We start from the raw sequence: 19010 nt of genomic DNA, 5'->3' as shown, positions 1-19010 counted from the left end.
ATAGCCATAATATAAACAGACATCTAAACAGATATACTCAATTACACCCTTAACCACAATGAAATGATTATGATACAGCATATATCATATCACTTATATTTGTTGAAATCTGTACACAATATATTAATTACATGTATCAATATACCACAACATAGCTCTCGTTATGTTTCTAATAATACAGCATTACTGTAACTTTTCAAACTGCAGATGGTAGCGTTCACTGAAGATATCTATGTAATACTGAGCTCCATTCCAGCAGGCAACTGACAAGAATATAAGAACAGCCAAGACATTAGTTTCCAAGCTAGAACAACAATGTTTATATGTGTAACATTTATATATACCTTTATACTGTACCTGTAATACATCACATAGCAAGGCAGCATAACAAGAATTGTGTAACAGAACTGCAGTACAATGTACATTGGTTTGTTCCACTGTGGTCCACAGGAATTGACTAAACGATACCACAACCCTTGTTTTCTACGCTCTACCATCCAGTTATAGCTAGTGACCAGTTCATTTCTTTCTACATGCTTTTTCCTGATCAAATCAACCTGTAGAACAAGTACACACAAATACACAGTAATAATATAGTACAGTAGCAAATGTACAAGGATGCATGCATCAGTGTTGTAAGTGGGTCAGTACTGTTGCCACTGACCCGAATAGTAATCCGGATGGGATCTGGATCTGACCCGGTTTATTTAAAATAGAGGCGTGCCTCAAGAGTTAGATTAAAAAATCCACAAGTTCCAAGTTTCATTAGTTAGCCCTGTATTTTTTTTACACCACAGAAAGGATTGTGTGCAAGAAGCAAGTAGCTACGTATTATCAAGTGGGTGTGGCTCCACATAAGTCTACATGCAGCTACAGCAATTAAGAATTTCCAGAAGTTAGTTACTTACATTTCAAGTAGCAACATGGATCCGGTGATGCCATGCATGCCCACAGAGAACAGCTGATACAATTTCGATAAGTGGACATGGCTCTACATATCCCCCCACACAGCAAAGCATATTCCTGAATGGTGGGTGTGGCTCCACGTAAGTTTCTTGAGTGTTTACAGCTGTATTTCCACCAATACAATCGAGCTTGTTAACTATATAGTCACACGTGATCTCATCCGGGTCAGACCCAGATATTCAGTGAAGTGGATAAGACCCACTTCACCCGGACAAAATGTGACCTAAATGATCAGAATAATCTGGATGACCCGGCCCACTTACAATGCTGGCATGCATGCATATACCGACGACACCCATAGGCAGTCAAAATAGGGAGGTACGGCACCCTATACTTTTTAGTCAATGCTGCAACTAAACACTGAGATACTCGAATAGAGCATTCTATTGAAAACTGTAATACTAATTTCAGCATAAAAATAGTCCAAACCATGCTATCTCAGAGCTTTAAATATTCCTGTGGGCATGCCCGCAGACCCTGTCATCAAATCTGCGTTATTTTTCAAGCTGAAAAGCTCCACAATGTAACATATCATCGCAAGCTGGCCCCAATAAACTTCTGACATGACATAAACAAACACACATAAGAACACTGAGACAATTTAACAAAGATCATCAAACTCTTCTTGCTTCAGCAAATACAACAATACTAAGGTTTTTGCCATTGGTACTGTCCTTCATTGCAAAATGGGCATTCAAATATAGGAAAAGCTATTTGCACGTATTCACCATTGTATTTGGTACACTCTACTAAGCTTGCATGAACATGTGGGATTTTTGTAGATCAAGTTATCTAATCTTAGCTGCAATTTTCAAAAAAATAATCAGACTGCATGGAAAAGATATGACATTAGGAAGTGGCAACCAAGAAATAGCTATAGTGAATCTGTGACTGCTATATTAGAGTATTAATGACATGCATTGTTACATGTTTGGCTCACAATATAATTGATCTTCATTAGGATTTTAAAGAAGATTAGCCTGCAAAAAGTTTCAGCTAGTTGTTGGAAATGGTTTGGCTGGTTGAGGGTGCATATATATCATCAAATCCTAAGCAGTCATGGTACAAACCTCTCAGGGTGCACTTACCCATTACTTACGTGAAAAAATAACAGGCACTATGGCCTGGGTGTACACGTATATTCCAGCAAATCCCTCGCAGCCGTTGTATAACTTTTACATACATAGGCAATGAATCCAAGATATATTAACATGGCTGGCATTGGTACAATGTAAAAAAACTATAGCAGGCTACAGCATCTGCTGTGGCAGTTAGAAGGTCATGATGAAATACTCGTGTGGTTATCAAAACTTTGAAATTTACCACAAAAAGCACTCAGGCCGAAGCATGTTGCCTCCTTTGGCCACATGACACACTAACATGTGTGTCACAGTATCAATTAACACAAGCACAACTAAAATTTAATGTATTTATTGTCCAACACTACTGATAGTCCAGGGGTCACAAGGGAATCAAGTAATGAAAGGGTTCAAGGGAATACTGCACATTTCATACATAACTGTACTGTACAACTCACCCATAAAAAGTAGATTGCTTGCCAAATAGCATAGCAAAGAATGGGATAAACAACAAAGGCAGAAAAACCAATAGCCCAACTATCACCGCTGAGCTGGGTAGGATACGTTGTATAACTTGTGGAATACCTGTATAAGTAATGTTACTTAAGTAAAATCTAAGACTTTATTAACACTCACCATCTCAGAGTAGTAACAGTTACCGCAGGTGATATATGTATAAACAATGATGTCATCTTATCCACTGAATGAAATACAAGTGAGTTTCTCCATAATGCTGTTGCCCACAGCAGCGGTCCATTAGCAAAACAGAACAAGACCATAAATAAATACCCAGCAATGTGGCCAGGGGGAATCAACCACAGATAGATTAATAGGAGCAGGTTGGTAAAATAGCAAAAATCAAACAAGAAGTAATGTAACTTCTCTCTTCGGTAACACCACAATCGAAGCGATAGTAAAAAACAAGCTTTCTGTCGAAACAGAAAACACCATGTACTGTAAATATAGATAGAAAAGACATGAATTTACCATGGTGTGCCACATGTAGAAGTACTGTGGAATAAATCCAGCCAGGAAAGGAGTTACAATGATGTTCATGGAGAATAACTAGATTGACAGAGGTATGACCATGGATATTTAAGCAGCATAACTTACAGTGAAATCATTAATACAGTAACACATTATACACTGTACAATTCAAAATGCAAAAGTTGACTAACAAAATAAAACACAAGTGTCGAGTCTATTGACTACAAGAATAGCACTGTACATGTATGTACAAGTAGTGACAGTTTACACTTACGGTGAAGAGAATTTTATCTTCAATACGAACAGTGTCACTAAGGTCTCCTACCAAGTCCACCTCAGTATAGTCCAAACCCTCGATGACCTCTTCATCCACATAAAAGCTAAGCTCTCGTGACAGCTCTGTGCATCATACACAAATCATTAAAAAACAAAACCGATATCCTATAACTTGAGCAAAATCTTTACTTACTGTATACATCCTTATCCTAAATATCTGAAAAGCTTTTAATGGAGGTGCAATTTTAAATTCTAGTTAACAAAATTTACCAAACTGGAAGGTAACAAATGCACAAAGTAATTGTCTAGGTACTACTGTACATATAGTATTGAAACACCATGTCTACAATTAACAAAAGTTGGAAAAAAATCAGTGTGGCTAAAATTAACAATCTAGACTGGCCACAGAGCAGCTAAAAAATATACTATAATATGACTACTGTTGAAGAAGTGGCACATACATGTACCCAATTCTCAGTATTCAAGCTGTATGCCTACACCCCCTTGTCACCGTTTTTGTATTTTGTTTTCAAATTGTAAATGAAAGCCTTTCCTAATATTGACCTTGTGACAGATATTTGTACTAATCAATTGTGGGCTTCAAACTTTTGTCTTGACCAGCAGTACTCAATATAATGTCTCTTATACAACCTGTCGAAATGACACACCAACATGCAACAAGGTCGGCCAATAGTAATAACCAGTTTACCAACACAATGTTTTTAAAGTTTCATTTGATAGGTCATAATGTCAGATTACAGTATTTTTAATCTGGTTGGCTATTATGGCTTTTGGGTTGGAAAGTGACAGATGATAGGTTGTTATTTTGAGCTCTGCAGTACAGGTTTTGTAGCAAGTGTTCCTGTATGCGTACAAATATGGATTATCTTGGAAATTTTTAGTGTGGACACACAGTGGAGCCTTCTACAGCAATTCTTAAAAAGAACAAAGCGAGAAACTTGGGTTTAAGATTTAAATAGGTACAAAATGTCATTGTACTAAACAGTATTTTATAGCCAAACTAATGTTGAAGCTCAAGAAATCGTTTTCTAATGTATTGTGGGTATCTGTATTTTACTGTATTCAATCATCTCATAATTGCTATGCATGTGACTTGGGAATGCCAACAGCATTGCATCCACTTTTTATTTTAAGGGATCTAATTTTCACTATCGGGACACACAGTTGTCATTATATTGTCAATAGAGCTTTCCATCTCCTCGACAACCTAAATTAGTGCTGTAATTTTTTGTTTATTTCAGCCATATTTACAGTATGAATAGTCTTGTGCCCAGACTGCTTTTTTTCTTTTTGTGTGGGGGCAGCAAAAAAAGGGTCTGGTGGATCTTCAATGGACCTTATCCGCAATGACATCATGATTGACAAAATGGCCGTGCATGTTTAGTGTGGGCACTTCGTATGTAATCACTAAAATAAACTTTGTTGGCGGATTTCACAACAGGGAACTATTGGATAATAAAGCTAAAAGGCTAGTTAGCGTGATGTGGCGATGCGCAATAGTCCCACCAGACGAAACCAGACTTAAGTTTACTATTGACACAAAATCACGTGCATTTGTCTTGTAATTAAGTATGTATGCCTCACCTTTCCCCTTGCTGCAGTAGTAAACGTTAACATAGCGAATCGCCATCTCTCTCAATAGCCTCTGTACAAAAGTGTCCACACTATCGGCTGCCATTTTGTGCTTTGACGTCATTGCGAATAAGGTCCATATTTTTTATTCAGCCACAACTAAAATTTTTGGGGTCGTTGATTAGTGGTGATGAATACCAAAAGCCTGTTAATAAAGTGAAAATGGGAAATGAGCATGTGCCCTTGGATGCAGAGTTTAAAGGCTTGCCTTTCACTGTTTTCTCATTGTCGCTTTGTTAGCAGGCCTTTATTATTCTTTATCACTAATCAACAATCCCCAGAAGATCCAGCTACACAAAATTCTACCAGATTCTTTTTCTCCACCCCACAAAAACAACAACAAAAAACAGCAGTCTGGACTGACTAATTTATGAACATCAGTATCGAGCATTCCATGGGAATATTTCCAACCATTTTACAGGTAACCGTGCCAGCCCATCCACTATAGTTTGGGCTGTTAGTTGTTTAGTGGTTTAGCTAATTTCAACTCGTCCATAGGCCTGCCATACAAAATTGTTCAACAATATGACCAGGAAATGGTTGTCAAGATTAAAAAAAAATCTTGATTATATTAAACATGCACATCGGGGTGACAAATTGAAATATGCTTCAAAGTTCTATGTCATATATGAGGTTTTGGATTTACAGAGTTGCTACTATGTCAGACATGGGGCCAAGTACATGAGTACTTATACTTAAGTACACTTAAGTACAAACTTGAAAGTACTTGTACTTTACTTAAATACTTTCTTAATTTCCCCAATGTACTTGTACTTATACTCAAGTACTTCACTAAGTACTTGTATGCACTTGAGTACTTAAAGTACTTTTAAGTACTTGTAAAGTACTTGTAAGTACTGCAAACATTGTACGTAGTTTGTACACAGTGAGTGTACAATGAGAATAACAAAATTGTATGAAGGTGCAATTTACAACTACTTGCGATTCTTCTACTGCCTTCCCCAACCATACTATGTATCATGTTGCCACGATTAATGATGTCATAGCTTTCTAGCAAACAAAAACAATGTTGCTGTTCAAGGCAGTGCATTTTAAGAGTTTAAGAGAGAGAATGGTTGACAAAAACCTGAAAGTATCAACCCCTCTAGGCACACTTACATACTACAATACACTGAATACAGTGTATATTTTATTACAGCAAAATGTATTTGTACTTTACTTAAGTACTTCCAGCATGTACTTGTACTTTACTTAAGTACTATCTTGATTGCTGCAGGAGTACTTGTACAGTGTACTTGTACTTGGAAAATTCAAAAGTACTTGTACTTTACTTAAGTACTTTTAAATGCATGTCTGTACTATGTACTCATAGATGATAGATGCTACTATCTATGATGTACCATAGATGATAGAGAAACGCGCCCCTCTATAACTATGAAGCACGAGACCACGTTAGTCCTCGCGTTATGCGTCTATCAATTGTAACCTCCAGTACGGGATCCATAGGGGGATTATAGGGGGTTCACCTACAAAGTTACCCCCAGTAGTGGGGCTTTTGACATAAGTATTTTTTATAACAATCGAATTTTGTAGCTAGCTATATTTAGTTAAATCACGCGACATTGACCCGTAGCCATCGAAGCAGCGTAGATCAGTGCGTGCGTGCGTGCAGGAATACCTCGGGTAATATAGGGGGTAGGTAGGGGATTAGACAAACACTTAAGCCCCAGTAGTGGGTTATTGCTCTTGCAGGGTGTCAAATCCCCACATGGCCCGTACTGGGGGGTAGGGGCCTAACATTGATAGGTACATTAGTCTCGCCCCCAGACCTCTCAACTCTCACGGTTTCACCGTGAGACTCAAGTTATTGGGCCTCTTCTCAAGGTCTTACGGTTAGGTGCTAATTTCTCAAGGTCACGCTCCAGATCTCAAGAATTCTCAAGGTTTTCGCCTATAAATAAAACTCAAACCCACAATCAAAAACTTTTCATAAACTGAATATAAGAAATGGTACTCACGTGATAAATATTTAAAATTTAAACTATAAAAAACTGGAACCATAGCTGAAGCCAACCTGTAACCCAAGGCTGTATTACAGCATGGTAAGGTGACTTCTCATTTTTGTTTAGTAGTAAATAAGTTTTTCTAGCATTAATCAACTTTGAATGGACTTGGTTACTAAGATAGACGGTGGGAAATATATCACGTGCCAGAGCAGAGGCCAGATTCGGACCTGGTGAAGGGATTAGTGATACCTACAATCATCACAGAGATAGGCATAAAGCTGAATAGCAGACTTATGATTCACGTGATGCTACACTGTGCTTGGAATTCCAGGTTGCTTAGATTTTATGTGTAGATTGACACCATAGAGCATAGAAATAAGCTGCGAATAACAGCAGTATGCATGCAGTATAGCTAGTTCATGCTTGTTGAATTCTTTATTAATAAATGTGTGTGTGCGTGAACCCCACTGTTGCATGAGGCCATGCACTTGGGGTGTCTCAAGGTTAACTCCAGTTCCAAGTTGAGAGGTCTGCAGACCACAACTTGAGACCACGTATGGTGATATTTAATGTTCTGCATGAACTTACGCCGAACTCGAGGAGGTTGTTTTACGTTATCGGATTCAGCCATGTCAACTCCGCTTCTGTTGAACCTCTCACCCAACTTCGTGTCAGTATTCTCTAAATAGTGCACTACATAAACTATATTAGTGCACGTGATGTCCAGCGACGTTTCTTGGTCTGTTTCTTGGTGTTGTATACGTTGTCTAGTTCGATCAGACTGGTCTACTTGTGATACCACTAGTGAGGTTGATTACCGAGTCACCCAGCAAAATGTGGTCAGAATAACTAATTTAGTAATTATGGTTGTGGGCGTAAAACAAATGACTACTCTACAGTTAGTATGTCACTTGTGATATTTATTCAAGTGTATACACAAATTTGACAAATGCCTGAATCTGAAGAAAACGACTCGCACTTTTGTAAACCAGACGACTTAGCTACGGTGGCACTTGACAAATACTAGTACATGTACTGAGCTAAATGCTGCTTTGTACTAGACTTGGACAGAGATTCTAAATGAAGTATACTGTAGCAAGACTTTTTGTACATGTAAACTTCAAAGAACTCCACTACTTGCAGGGGCAGATCTAGAAATTTTCAGAAGGGGTTTTGGTTCTCTGGAATTGCAACTTCAGAAAGTTGAAGACCAAAAAAAAGGTCACTAGCTACATAGTTTTGAATGCTGTGAAGGTAATTTCAAAGGCAAAAGTATGAAGCTATGCCAATAGAAAAGGCCATAATATAATACAGTGCGCATAACTCTGTAATTTTTTATCACCCAGATGAATTGTAGGGGCGTGTGCTATTTCAGAGGGGGTTTCTGGAAACCCCAGAAACCCCTTAAAACTGCCCCTGACTTGATCAGCTCTCACAAGTTGTGAGCTAACCAAATTGTGATATGCATGCTTGACATTAATGCAGGCCAAAAAAAAAGCTACCGTTACTTGTGTATTAACAAATATCTGTTGATACAATGATCAATGATTTATCATTGTATGGTATACGTAGTTAGTTTCGCTAGTATATTGATCAGTTCTTTTGCTGAACGACTTCCTTTTCAACAGTTTTGGATATTCCTGATCAAGTTTATCGCAATGGTGGTGACTGGGTGATAATTTTATGATGATATCAAAAGATTATTGGACTTGATTAGATATTGAATGAGGAAATTTAATTTTCAACATTTGGATTCTTCAAAGTGTGTAGTAAGTGATTCATAGTTTAAACTAATGAAAGTATTATAACACCTATTTTTTGTAACATTTGTATATACTAAGAGGTTGCAATTAAATCTTCAGCTGCTGCAAAATGGCTGGAGACTTTTAAAGGATGGCTAGGGCTTCATTTAGGAGGTGACAAGCCCCCCTTAAATTTTAGCAAAAGTTTAAATGAATAGCCTGAGATACACTGTTTCCCCCCTTACTCTCAAAAAACCTTATTTTGCCCCCTCTTGAGTCATTTCCTAAATGAAGGCCTGATGGCTACAGGGAAAGATTGTCTATTTTCATTGGGGAGGTTATTATATTGTATTAAATGCACAAATACTTGGAAGATCTGTAGTAAATAGCATTAATGCTTTAGGAAATAAATGCATTTGGTACGTAGTGGTAGTATTACCAATTTCAACCCTAATGTATGTCTAGCAATGGTAAAAATGACTTGAGTCACAAGTAGGTCACAAAACACTGTCTAAAATGACTATTACATACCTACCAGCAGTTTGCATCTCATGCTAGCACTAGGAACTGCCGATATATAGTTATTCTTACCACACACATTGGGCATGCACCATATAATCCTTGTACTGGTTTTGCAAGATCACAGTGGAGCCATGATGTAACACAGATCATCTAGATACAGGGTATGATGTGTATAGTGAACTAGTTGATATGTAAACACTAAAGTATTATCTGTTAATTAAAAATGCAAAAAAACGCTGTTTTTACTGAGTATTTCCATTAATATTTGTTCAAACCCACTTTCGTACCCTTGTGACTTTCTATTGTTTTCTGCATAAATACTGTAACTCCAGGAGAAAATGAGCAGTTACATGTAACACCATCCAGCTTATTACCATATACACAAGGCATATAATTTTCACAAAATTTGACAATTATGCAGTTACCAAGTACTCGAAAAATACACCACAATGCTATATTACCAGTCAACATTCATATGCAGATTCACATGCAGCTAAGCCAACAGTGCTTGTGGTTAAAGTTTAAAGATATATTTCTTTTATAAGTCATCAAGACCAGAAAATCCTAAGTGCATAAACTTGCACAAAGACTACCGAAGCATTCATTTCCGAATATACATGGCTTACAGTTGACACTACTACAAGATAAGCATCATAAAGAGCCAATCACTAATTGTGTACAAATATTACAGGTGAACAAAAACTATTGGGTATGTGCTGCATCTATGGCATCAAAAGAAAATGAAATTAATGCCTACAACTCAACTTTGATCATGGATGTTACTAGTTGTTGTAAACCCAGTTTCTGATGCAGCATGTGCATTTGTTGATGTGCAAAAGCAGACAGGGTGATTTGTTTACCATTGCCAATGCAACAACTATTGTATTTTGATGGAACCCTTCCAAGACAGTGCTGTAACCAAGGCTTGATGTGCAAACATCTTCTGGAGTGTTTCGCCACTAAAATCATTAAACCATTTCCTTAGAGTAAACAGTACAGTAATACTGTTCTAAAGTGACATGCACTAACTACTAAAAATGCTACGTTTAAAAGCCACCAAAGAAATATCATATGGGACGAACGGAAAAGTCTTACTCCATTCAACATCAAAATAATACAGCATTAAAAACAAGAAAGCACTTACAGGTGGCAAATTGCATATTTTTGTCTGCCAGCTTGTACGCCAGCCTCACTGACCACAGTCACAAGGCTAGAGGCCAAACAAAGCAGTGTACAGCCACCATTTTACTTCACAACAACAGACTCACTGGTGGGATGTGCCTTATCAGGTTCCAACTAATGTCTGCCTTCTGCATTTTGCCTCGGTCATCATCTTCATGTCAGGAAACCATATCAAGATGTTAATATTCTGTAGCTACTGACACTTCCTTTAAAGGAGTATATTCAGATGCCATTAAACTATTTGAGGTGCTTAACAGACTGTACCTTTTTTACACTGACCTTCCACCCTCATAAAAATCCGAATTTTTGTGGATGAGAAACAAGTAATCAAGTTTTCCTGGCCTAATGTAATCACAAGCTTCTCCATATCCAGCCACTGAAACTTGAGTGGTTTTAGCAATGATAAACAGAGATCGATAACTCTTTTGTCATTGTTCCCAGCAAGAACTCTCTGGTTTATGGCCAACAGCATACCATTCTTGGAAACTAGCCTTTAGGTGATCTTTAATCCAAGGGCTGTAATCTGTCTGTATGATGTGCAGGCACTTCCACAAAAGAAATATTGCGTCTCCCTAAAGCTGCAAGGAAGCCTTTGGTTTGAATCACAAGAGCAGGATGGGTTGTACTTAACTTCTTTGTTTTCTCAATGTATGAAACTTACAATAAAACATCATTGTTTGTCTAGTGATTTGCTGTGTATGCATGTGTTATTGTTCATTCCTATCATCTGGAACTTTTGCTTTTGGAAGACATGCAGGAGTCTTTCCAGCGAAATCACCTGTGGTAGAAGAAAACTTGTCACTTAAAGTACAAGAAAATAATGCTGTCAGTGCTATTGCCACCTTCTTGGCACCCTTATCCTCCATTAGTCCAGTTAGAAACTGGGACATATTAAAGTCCGTGTGGTCCCAGTTGATGATGAGTTTAGCAGCTCCATGTAAACTTTGGCTTTAATCCTTTAAAATTTTCTGGGTCAACTTTAGCTTTTGTTGTTCCACACTGTTTAGCTAAACCCATTTTTACCCAGTTTTAGCTAAACCCATTCTTACCCAGTAGCCGCCTAGCCCAATGAGGGACAAAAGGACCTGCTTCTGCTAAACAAATTAGCCAAGTTACTACACCTATTGCTGTGCCAGTTGTAGCTTCAGTATGCTACTCTTATGTGTTGCCTCAAGAAACTGCCTTATTTCTGCCTCTAGTCCAATTAGTATAAAGGTTTTCCTTGTCGCTTAGTCAGTAGTTTGTGTACTTGATGACCATGGCTTCTCTTCCTCGATTCAGGTCCTTCCAGCCACAGATAATAGTCTCTTTTAACCCAGGGAGTTGTTTTGAGCTATCAACATTTCTATAGTCACTCCATGAGCCTATTCTTCATCTGAAAATCTACCGGTTGTTCCTCTCTTGCTTGCTCCATCGTTATGGATGATTTGTTTGTTGATCTCCTTTTCTTCTGTTCATACACTGTATACTACCTTTGGTACGGAAAGTGGCAGCTTGTCTTCAAGTGTAAGGTTTATCGGTTTACAAACCCCCTGATATCCATCATTTTTGTGTCAAGGTATGTAGTTTCAACCAGCTACGCAATAGTCAAATATATGGGTTGGATTTTAAAATGCTTAATGATAAAAACACTCTAATAGAGCAGTCACCTACACTAAAATACTGTAATAGAGTAGTCATTGATGGACACAGACTAGTTGGCATAGACTAGCTATACAGACTAGCTAACTTGTCAATACTGAAAGCTACATTAACAGTAAAATTTATGATACAGAAATTGCAAAGTGTATTGGCTTGGGAAGCCACAACTACAGCTTCAAGATAAGAAGTCACATGATGGGGCTGTGCAGCAGTATGTTTTTCAGGCTGAAGTAAACTTCAATGAAGAAATGAAGGGCACTCTTTACAGTCATGGAAGGAAATTTCCACATTCCTCAGTCACTTCTTGGTGGCTTTACATTGCTGACCATATTTAAATGATGTGCCCATACCAATACATAATGCCAAGATGGTTCTTAGGCAACATGCTTTGTGCTCTGGCTGTGAAATAATAGCAAAGCCTATATCTCAATAAGTAGAAACTTGATAATCAATAATTTATAATTCTTGATAAGAAGTAATGTCATATGGCACTGTTTAGTAAGTGTAGTTTTACATTATCTGTTGACACAAAGTCATATGTTAGTTCTTTCCTAACTAGTATGATCCCTTTACACAAGCTTACTGGTAATGTGACTGCTGTTGCCAAAATCCAGTTTCACTTTTCCTTCACACCAGCTTGGCTCAGCACAATCAAGCCCAAAATGTCTTCAGGAACCCTTCCAACAAAATTTAGAATTAATAAAAATTACTATTTATAAATGACTGACTGACTGACTGACTGACTGACTGTGACTGACTGACTGATTGACTGCCTGCCTGCTTGCCTAACTAACTGATGCCTTCAGCCAAGCATAACTCGACTATGGTTAAGGCTACAGGCTCTACCGTGTAGGTCTACGGTCACATGTCATGGCTTTAGTGCTGAACAATTGTCCATAGTTTTCATAGTGACTGGATTGATTGCAGAAGCACTTTTCATACTGTTCTTTGTTTGTAACACTATGCATTAACTGAAAACAAAGTATAATGGCCATCTTTGCACGTTTAGTCATGCCATTATTATTTATAATGTGTCTGGCATCTTTCTTTGCTTTGACACAGTATGTGCTGGTACAACAAGTCATTAATTGTGCATGTTACAAAAAAAGTGAACAAACGAAATAGCATTTTGAGTCGGTGAAAATCAATGAAACATCTACACCTGCAGCTATACTATAATTTATGACATTTAATCCCTACATCAGATGGCTATGATATTGCTGACAGAAAGTAGAAATCAAATTTCACTAGTTTAGGAGCAGTTGTAGATGACATCATTGCTTTTATTTCTATGATCTCTACTCAGTTGTATAATGTCTTATTTTGCCTTACACTTGCGTAGAACACAATAATCTGCATGTTGGATACAATTGTGATTGCATTGAAAAGTGCCGGTGTTAGGTGTTCCTATCTTGCTTGTTACATATGATCTACCTGATTACACATCAGTACTTAGCAACATACACTGTACAGTAATCTAGTGGCTATAGCTACATATATATAATATATATACTTATATGGTCAAAAGAAAAAAAACGGAATCGTCTACTTTAGAAATTGAAGAAACCAGAATAAATAGCAAATATTTGTTTTCACATAAATCACGTCACTGGTTATGTTACACAGAAATACCATGTACACCACATACCACTTTATCATGTAATCATGTGGGACAACAGAATCAACATGAAACTTGCAGCACCTGCACAATCTCATGGTCTGTTACAAAGCTTCACACAGTCTGTTTGTCTTTGAGTGATGCTTTTGTCAAACCAAATAACTTTCACTTAACAAAGTGTGCAAGTTTGCAGTTGAACCCTTTTTTAAATTATTGTAGTTCAAGCACAAAAATATGCATATAATGTTTAACTTGGCAATTTCGTGGACTGGACTTGTGGACTAGACTCACAGACTGAATTGGAAAACAACCTCTTAACAATAATCCACTAGTTCTTGTGATGCTGGAGATACCATTAAGGAACTACAACTGCTGATACTACTGTTCCTCATAAATCACGAAGGTCATGCATTTCCTAAATTATTAGAACTTTTACAAACTTATGACACTAGTTGAGCAATAGCTTTGTACAGGGTAGGCTGGCACATGGCTATTCCTACATGGACTTGTAGTGAATGCACACCTGCAGATGGACTTATTCAATAATAAGTGGGTGGGCGGTGCGAGATTTCCTAGCTGCCACTAGTGTTAAATACTGGAGCAACAAAGGAATAAATCAATAGCCTCTATCACTTCTAGAACCTACAAGTGCATGTGTTTTGTGCTTGTGTTTTGTACAAATTGAACGGTTCTGGTCAAAAAGGGAAATAAATTGCTTTTAGTATATCTAGAGAAAACAGCAATTAAAAGTTATATGGACCAGTATCTCAAATAAGTGTGAAGCGCTCATGAATTATAATATTTGTGGCACCGCTGTTTAAATTCATCGGAAGAGACTCACTAGTGTTTCTAAACTCCAGAAAGGCTGTATGCAGAAATTTTGTGGCATTGAATACCATACAACAGGAAATTTTTGCAAAAGAAAATTTTGACAAATTGGTTACATTCATCAAATTTAATTCGTCAAAATATAAGTGCCTCAAAAGTCATTGTTTAGATATGTGATTTCCTGCTTTTCATCAAATTTTAATTGGTCAAGCTGAATTCGTCAAATTTTCATTTCGTCAATATTTCCTGTTGTACAGTATCAGTTTTGTTTTGCTGTTGGGTTGAAAAGTTTTCTTGTGGTGAAGTGTTAGAAAATTTTGTATATTGGTATCTTCAGCATTGCAAGAACTAGGCAACATCTGAATTATTGTTAAGAGGCTGTTTCCAGTTCAGTCCGTCAGTCCAATCCACGAATCCATTCCGTGAGTCCAGTCCAAGAAATACAATATGCCTTTTAGCTTTAATTCGAAGTACGTATCCCTGCAAATGTCATGTATTTTACAGAGACAGTAGTAAAATACACCATGCCAATTATGTACATATACATGTACCATGCAGTTAGGTCTTCACTAGCCACGTTTGATGTGAAATCCTTTAGTTTAGATAGTGCATTGACAAAATGTAGCTGACAGTCTAAATTGTTAAAGCACTACATTATTTCATATGTGAACTGTGCGTGCTGCATAACCACGCCACGTATGTAGGCTGTATAGCTAGTGTGATATAGTAAGAAACTATTACCACTAATACTAAACCATAAGAGTTTGTTATGTGGTATTTGTAACATAATTGAAATGTAATTGAAAATATATTACACTACATCATGAAGTGTGCCTACACAAATGTTTCAGGATTCAGTGTAATTGATCTCAACATCCTTTATCAGAGAAACCACTAAGTGGTAGCACAGGTGTGCATTTTAACATGAAATTTTATACTGCAAGGGATGTTATCTGTGGCCACTGAAATATGTTACATATACACCTGTAGGAATTTGTATATATATGGTGAAAGGTTTTTTACTACATTCATATATATGAAGTAACCATTACAGGATTTGTTCAGTTCAGATTTTGTATCCAGCTATGCTAACCATGATGAAGAATAGTTTGCTTATTGTTTGCATTTGGTGGATGGTGCTACTGTTAGATGTAAGTATCAAAGCTGTGGATTCATTAGATTAATGTAATCATGAATGATCATTTCTTTTGTTCACAGGCTAATGCAGAGAACAATGTTACAGGTAAGACTAGTGTGTGCATGCTTACAGCTACATAGCTCCTTGTGTATGTATATATTGTTATAGTGCCATGCTTCATACCACCCTTATTGTATTTTGACATTTTGTTGTTTTGTTAGAATGTGGGAGCACCATTCGAGAAGGGTTAGATTTAGTATTTGTTCTGGACACCTCTGGAAGTATAAGAATAGATCGTTTTAGTCTTATCCGTACATTTGTTGAAGACATTGTGAAAGTATTGGACATTGGCATAGAAGAGGACAAAACTTTAGTTGGAGTGATCTTATTTGCTACAGATGCAGCTATACACTTTAACTTGACCAAATACATTGATATTAATGCATTACTCCTAGCCATTAACCCTGGCTTACCATACAGTAGAGGATTGACCTATACAAATGAGGCATTAGACTTGCTAAGAACTAGTACACTTGATGGGTCAATGGGACTCAGAGATGGACGTCATCATGTAGCAATTGTTGTAACCGATGGAAGGTCTAGTGTGCCATCACTAACATTGTCTGCTGCATCTAGACTTCATACCGATACTGATTTCCAGGTGTACGCAGTGGGAGTAAACCAAGCCTTGCAAAGGGAGCTAGAAATTATTGCCACTGACCCAACGTTGACTTTCCACACTAACAGTTTTGATGCTGCTACTCTACAACAGCTTCAACAAAGTGTCACGCAGACCCTGTGTGAAAGTAAGCTCTAGCTTTTTTCCTATAAATACATAGCCATTGCAAAGAGTTAGTTAGCTGCACCAATAAAAAGCCTATTATTACAATGTTAAGTAAAGAAACCAAGTGTTGATATAAAGAAACCAAATGCATACATTATGTTAGTGTGTAAATTCTGAGGTGTGGGTAAAAAAGGAAGCTATGAAATTTACACTTTACTATATAGAAACCTGAAAATTATACACATAGGTTTTCCATATCATGATCATGTAGCATACTTACTAGTGGTACTAATCATACACCATTTACACTTGTCCATATAGCATGTACATACCTGGGTATCCAGTATGCCAACGGAGAACAGATACAACCAAATTGTTCCAGCCGTTGTGTGTGTCGTAATGGAGAGTTTCATTGTATACAACAATCTTGTTCTACCAGTGGACCAACCTGCTATGTATTCAGTAACGTACATTATAGAACCTTTGATCAGAATAATTTTTACTTTAAAGGAAATTGTGAATATGTTCTCACTACACCTTGTGGGTCTGATGAGTTTACTGTTCTTCTTAGAAATGGTGTAACAGATAATAATGACAGTTATATTGAACAAATAACTGTTTTGATTTCTGGTGAAAATCTTGAAATTGTACTTGGTAGAGGAAACGGTGGAACGGTGTCCATTAATGGTGAACTGAGACCTAACAATGGTGATGGGATAATATTGCAATCAGCCACAGTGCAAGTTTTCAGAACTGGTGGTTCCACACATGTGCTCCTTGCAGTAGCTGGAATTACTGTATCATGGGATGGAAATGGTCTTGTAACAATCAAAGTTTCAATGTCTTGGTTGGGAAAACTCTGTGGCCTGTGTGGCAATTATAATAATGATGCCACAGATGATTTGCAAACACCAGATGGATCATTAGCAACTACACCCAGATTATTTGGTAACAGCTGGGTACATAATGCTACTACATCAGACACTTGTGCTGGAGTGGATACACTGCCAGTATGTAGTGGTCTTACACTGTTTTATGCCAGACATCATTGCACTTCATCATTGCAAGGAGGCCTATTTAGTTCTTGTAATAATGTAATAGATCCTACAACTTATATTGAGAATTGTGAGCTTTCTTACTGCAATTGCAATGGAGTGGATCATGAAGGATGTGCTTGTGAGAGTATTGCTGTGTATGCTGCAGCTTGTGCTGATGCTGGAGTACCACCACCGAGTAGCTGGAGGAATTTTCTTTGTTGTAGGTTGTCTGTAATATTACAGTGCATCTTTTAAATGTTATCATGTAGCAGGTGTCAGTGTAATCATAGATAATGTATCCGTACCTATTATCTATGGTGTAATTAGTCATCTTTTTTCTTTTTTTTAGCTGGTCAGCCTCAGTGTGATCCTGGCATGGTGTTTCAACAATGTGGTTCTCTGTGTCCACAAACATGTGATAGTGGTACAGCTACTTGCAATGCAGGTTGTGTTGAAGGCTGCTTCTGTCCCGATAGTCAAGTGTTAAACAATGGCAGCTGTATCGATTGTCCTGGTTAGTCAAATAACTCCAATTGATAGCAGTGATTTACTACATGTGCATTACAGAAAACACTACTACAGGTTCTCAGCCAGGTTTGCTATGTACATATGTTTCTAGTAGTGATTTACTGGATGTCTTATAGGAACAGGTGCTAGTGGAGACCCTCACTTTATGGTACCACTTTTATCACAAGAGATGTTGTGCTATTCTGTACAAGGATATCCTGGCCTGGCATTTAACTTGATCTACAATGAACACTTCATTGTCAATGCTCACTTTGTTGATAGTGTTGGGGATAAGAGTCAAGCAACTTGGATTGGGAAGCTGGCTATTATACCCAGAAAAAATGCTAATTCTAATGCTATTATTTTTGATTCAGTTAAACAAGAGGTTGTCATGCTTGGCTATGGAAAATTCCAGGCTACATCAATCAAGCAAATAACATACAATAAAACAGAAAGGACATCTGTAATATTTACACCAAGTACAGCCAGCATGGTGGAAACTCCATCTATTAGTGTGGTTTACACAGAGCCATATGCAGCATTTGATGTGAAATTTTATAGTAGCCATCTTGATGTAGAGTGGAAAATTAAGTATCAAAGTACTCAAACCACCAATGGAATAATGGGTAAAGATAAATGTGTTATGTACATTTAATATCTCATATATTAAAAGAGATTCATGGTGCTCACACACATATCACTGGTACATTTTATTTATACAGGCCAGTTTATGACGAAAATGATTGATATTGATGTCCAACGAGAAATGCTTATTTATTCTGATGGGCGTAATCCAGTCCCAGTTGTCAGAGATGTCACCATGACAGGCAAACCATGTTGGAAGGCTATGAATTATGGCAAACAAGGAGAAGGACTGATCAAAGGAAACATTCTAGACTATGTAGTGTCTGGAATTCTTAAAGATGACTTCACTCTAGTGCGCAACCATTAAGACAACATATCTACATATTACATTACAGAAGTACTCCAGCTCGGTGTATTTAATTTTTTAAGTTTTATACATTATATACTGCATTGTCTTTTGTCACATGTATTTAATCATTAAGTAGATCATGATGCCAA

The 19010-nt window shown here is 37.3% G+C and overlaps 2 protein-coding genes across 7 annotated transcripts; one reads left to right on the top strand and one right to left on the bottom strand.

Annotated features, from left to right (window-relative positions):
• Nucleotides 1–73: 73 nt before the first annotated feature.
• Nucleotides 74–7787, bottom strand: LOC136256942 (uncharacterized). Its single transcript, XM_066050012.1, has 7 exons — nucleotides 7517–7787; nucleotides 3307–3431; nucleotides 3033–3110; nucleotides 2682–2974; nucleotides 2504–2630; nucleotides 358–557; nucleotides 74–304 (listed from the first exon to the last, which is right to left on the bottom strand). The coding sequence occupies exons 1-7, from the start codon at nucleotides 7557–7559 to the stop codon at nucleotides 184–186; spliced, it is 987 nt and encodes a 328-aa protein (XP_065906084.1). The 5' UTR covers nucleotides 7560–7787; the 3' UTR covers nucleotides 74–183.
• LOC136256941 (uncharacterized) lies at nucleotides 7628–19010 on the top strand. Of its 6 annotated transcripts, none has more exons than XM_066050009.1 (10): nucleotides 7628–7767; nucleotides 8557–8690; nucleotides 15516–15612; nucleotides 15680–15704; nucleotides 15821–16405; nucleotides 16705–17640; nucleotides 17770–17934; nucleotides 17988–18014; nucleotides 18065–18553; nucleotides 18650–19010. In XM_066050009.1, the coding sequence occupies exons 2-10, from the start codon at nucleotides 8653–8655 to the stop codon at nucleotides 18877–18879; spliced, it is 2592 nt and encodes an 863-aa protein (XP_065906081.1). In that variant the 5' UTR covers nucleotides 7628–7767; nucleotides 8557–8652; the 3' UTR covers nucleotides 18880–19010. The 6 variants fall into 6 exon arrangements, with proteins under 6 accessions (XP_065906081.1, XP_065906082.1, XP_065906080.1 ...); XM_066050008.1 differs by lacking the exon at nucleotides 7628–7767 and adding an exon at nucleotides 7781–8149; XM_066050007.1 differs by lacking the exon at nucleotides 7628–7767 and adding an exon at nucleotides 7781–8182.

This window comes from Dysidea avara, chromosome 5 (genome assembly GCF_963678975.1).
Source record: "Dysidea avara chromosome 5, odDysAvar1.4, whole genome shotgun sequence".
Classification (NCBI taxonomy): Eukaryota; Metazoa; Porifera; class Demospongiae; order Dictyoceratida; family Dysideidae; genus Dysidea; species Dysidea avara.
This window is presented reverse-complemented; position numbering and strand designations above follow the sequence as displayed.

Bases quoted from the DNA above. Each gene is read 5' to 3' on its own strand.
- LOC136256941 (XM_066050009.1), top strand. From the start codon at position 8,653: ATGAGGAAATTTAATTTTCAACATTTGGATTCTTCAAA. The intron at 16,406-16,704 runs GTAAGCTCTAGC...TTGTCCATATAG, and splicing joins CACGCAGACCCTGTGTGAAA to CATGTACATACCTGGGTATC. The intron at 18,015-18,064 runs GTTTGCTATGTA...GATGTCTTATAG, and splicing joins TACTACAGGTTCTCAGCCAG to GAACAGGTGCTAGTGGAGAC.
- LOC136256942 (XM_066050012.1), bottom strand. From the start codon at position 7,559: ATGGCTGAATCCGATAACGTAAAACAACCTCCTCGAGTTCGGC. The intron at 2,975-3,032 runs GTAAATTCATGT...CTGTTTCGACAG, and splicing joins TCTACATGTGGCACACCATG to AAAGCTTGTTTTTTACTATC. The intron at 558-2,503 runs GTGAGTTGTACA...CTTGTTCTACAG, and splicing joins AAGCAATCTACTTTTTATGG to GTTGATTTGATCAGGAAAAA.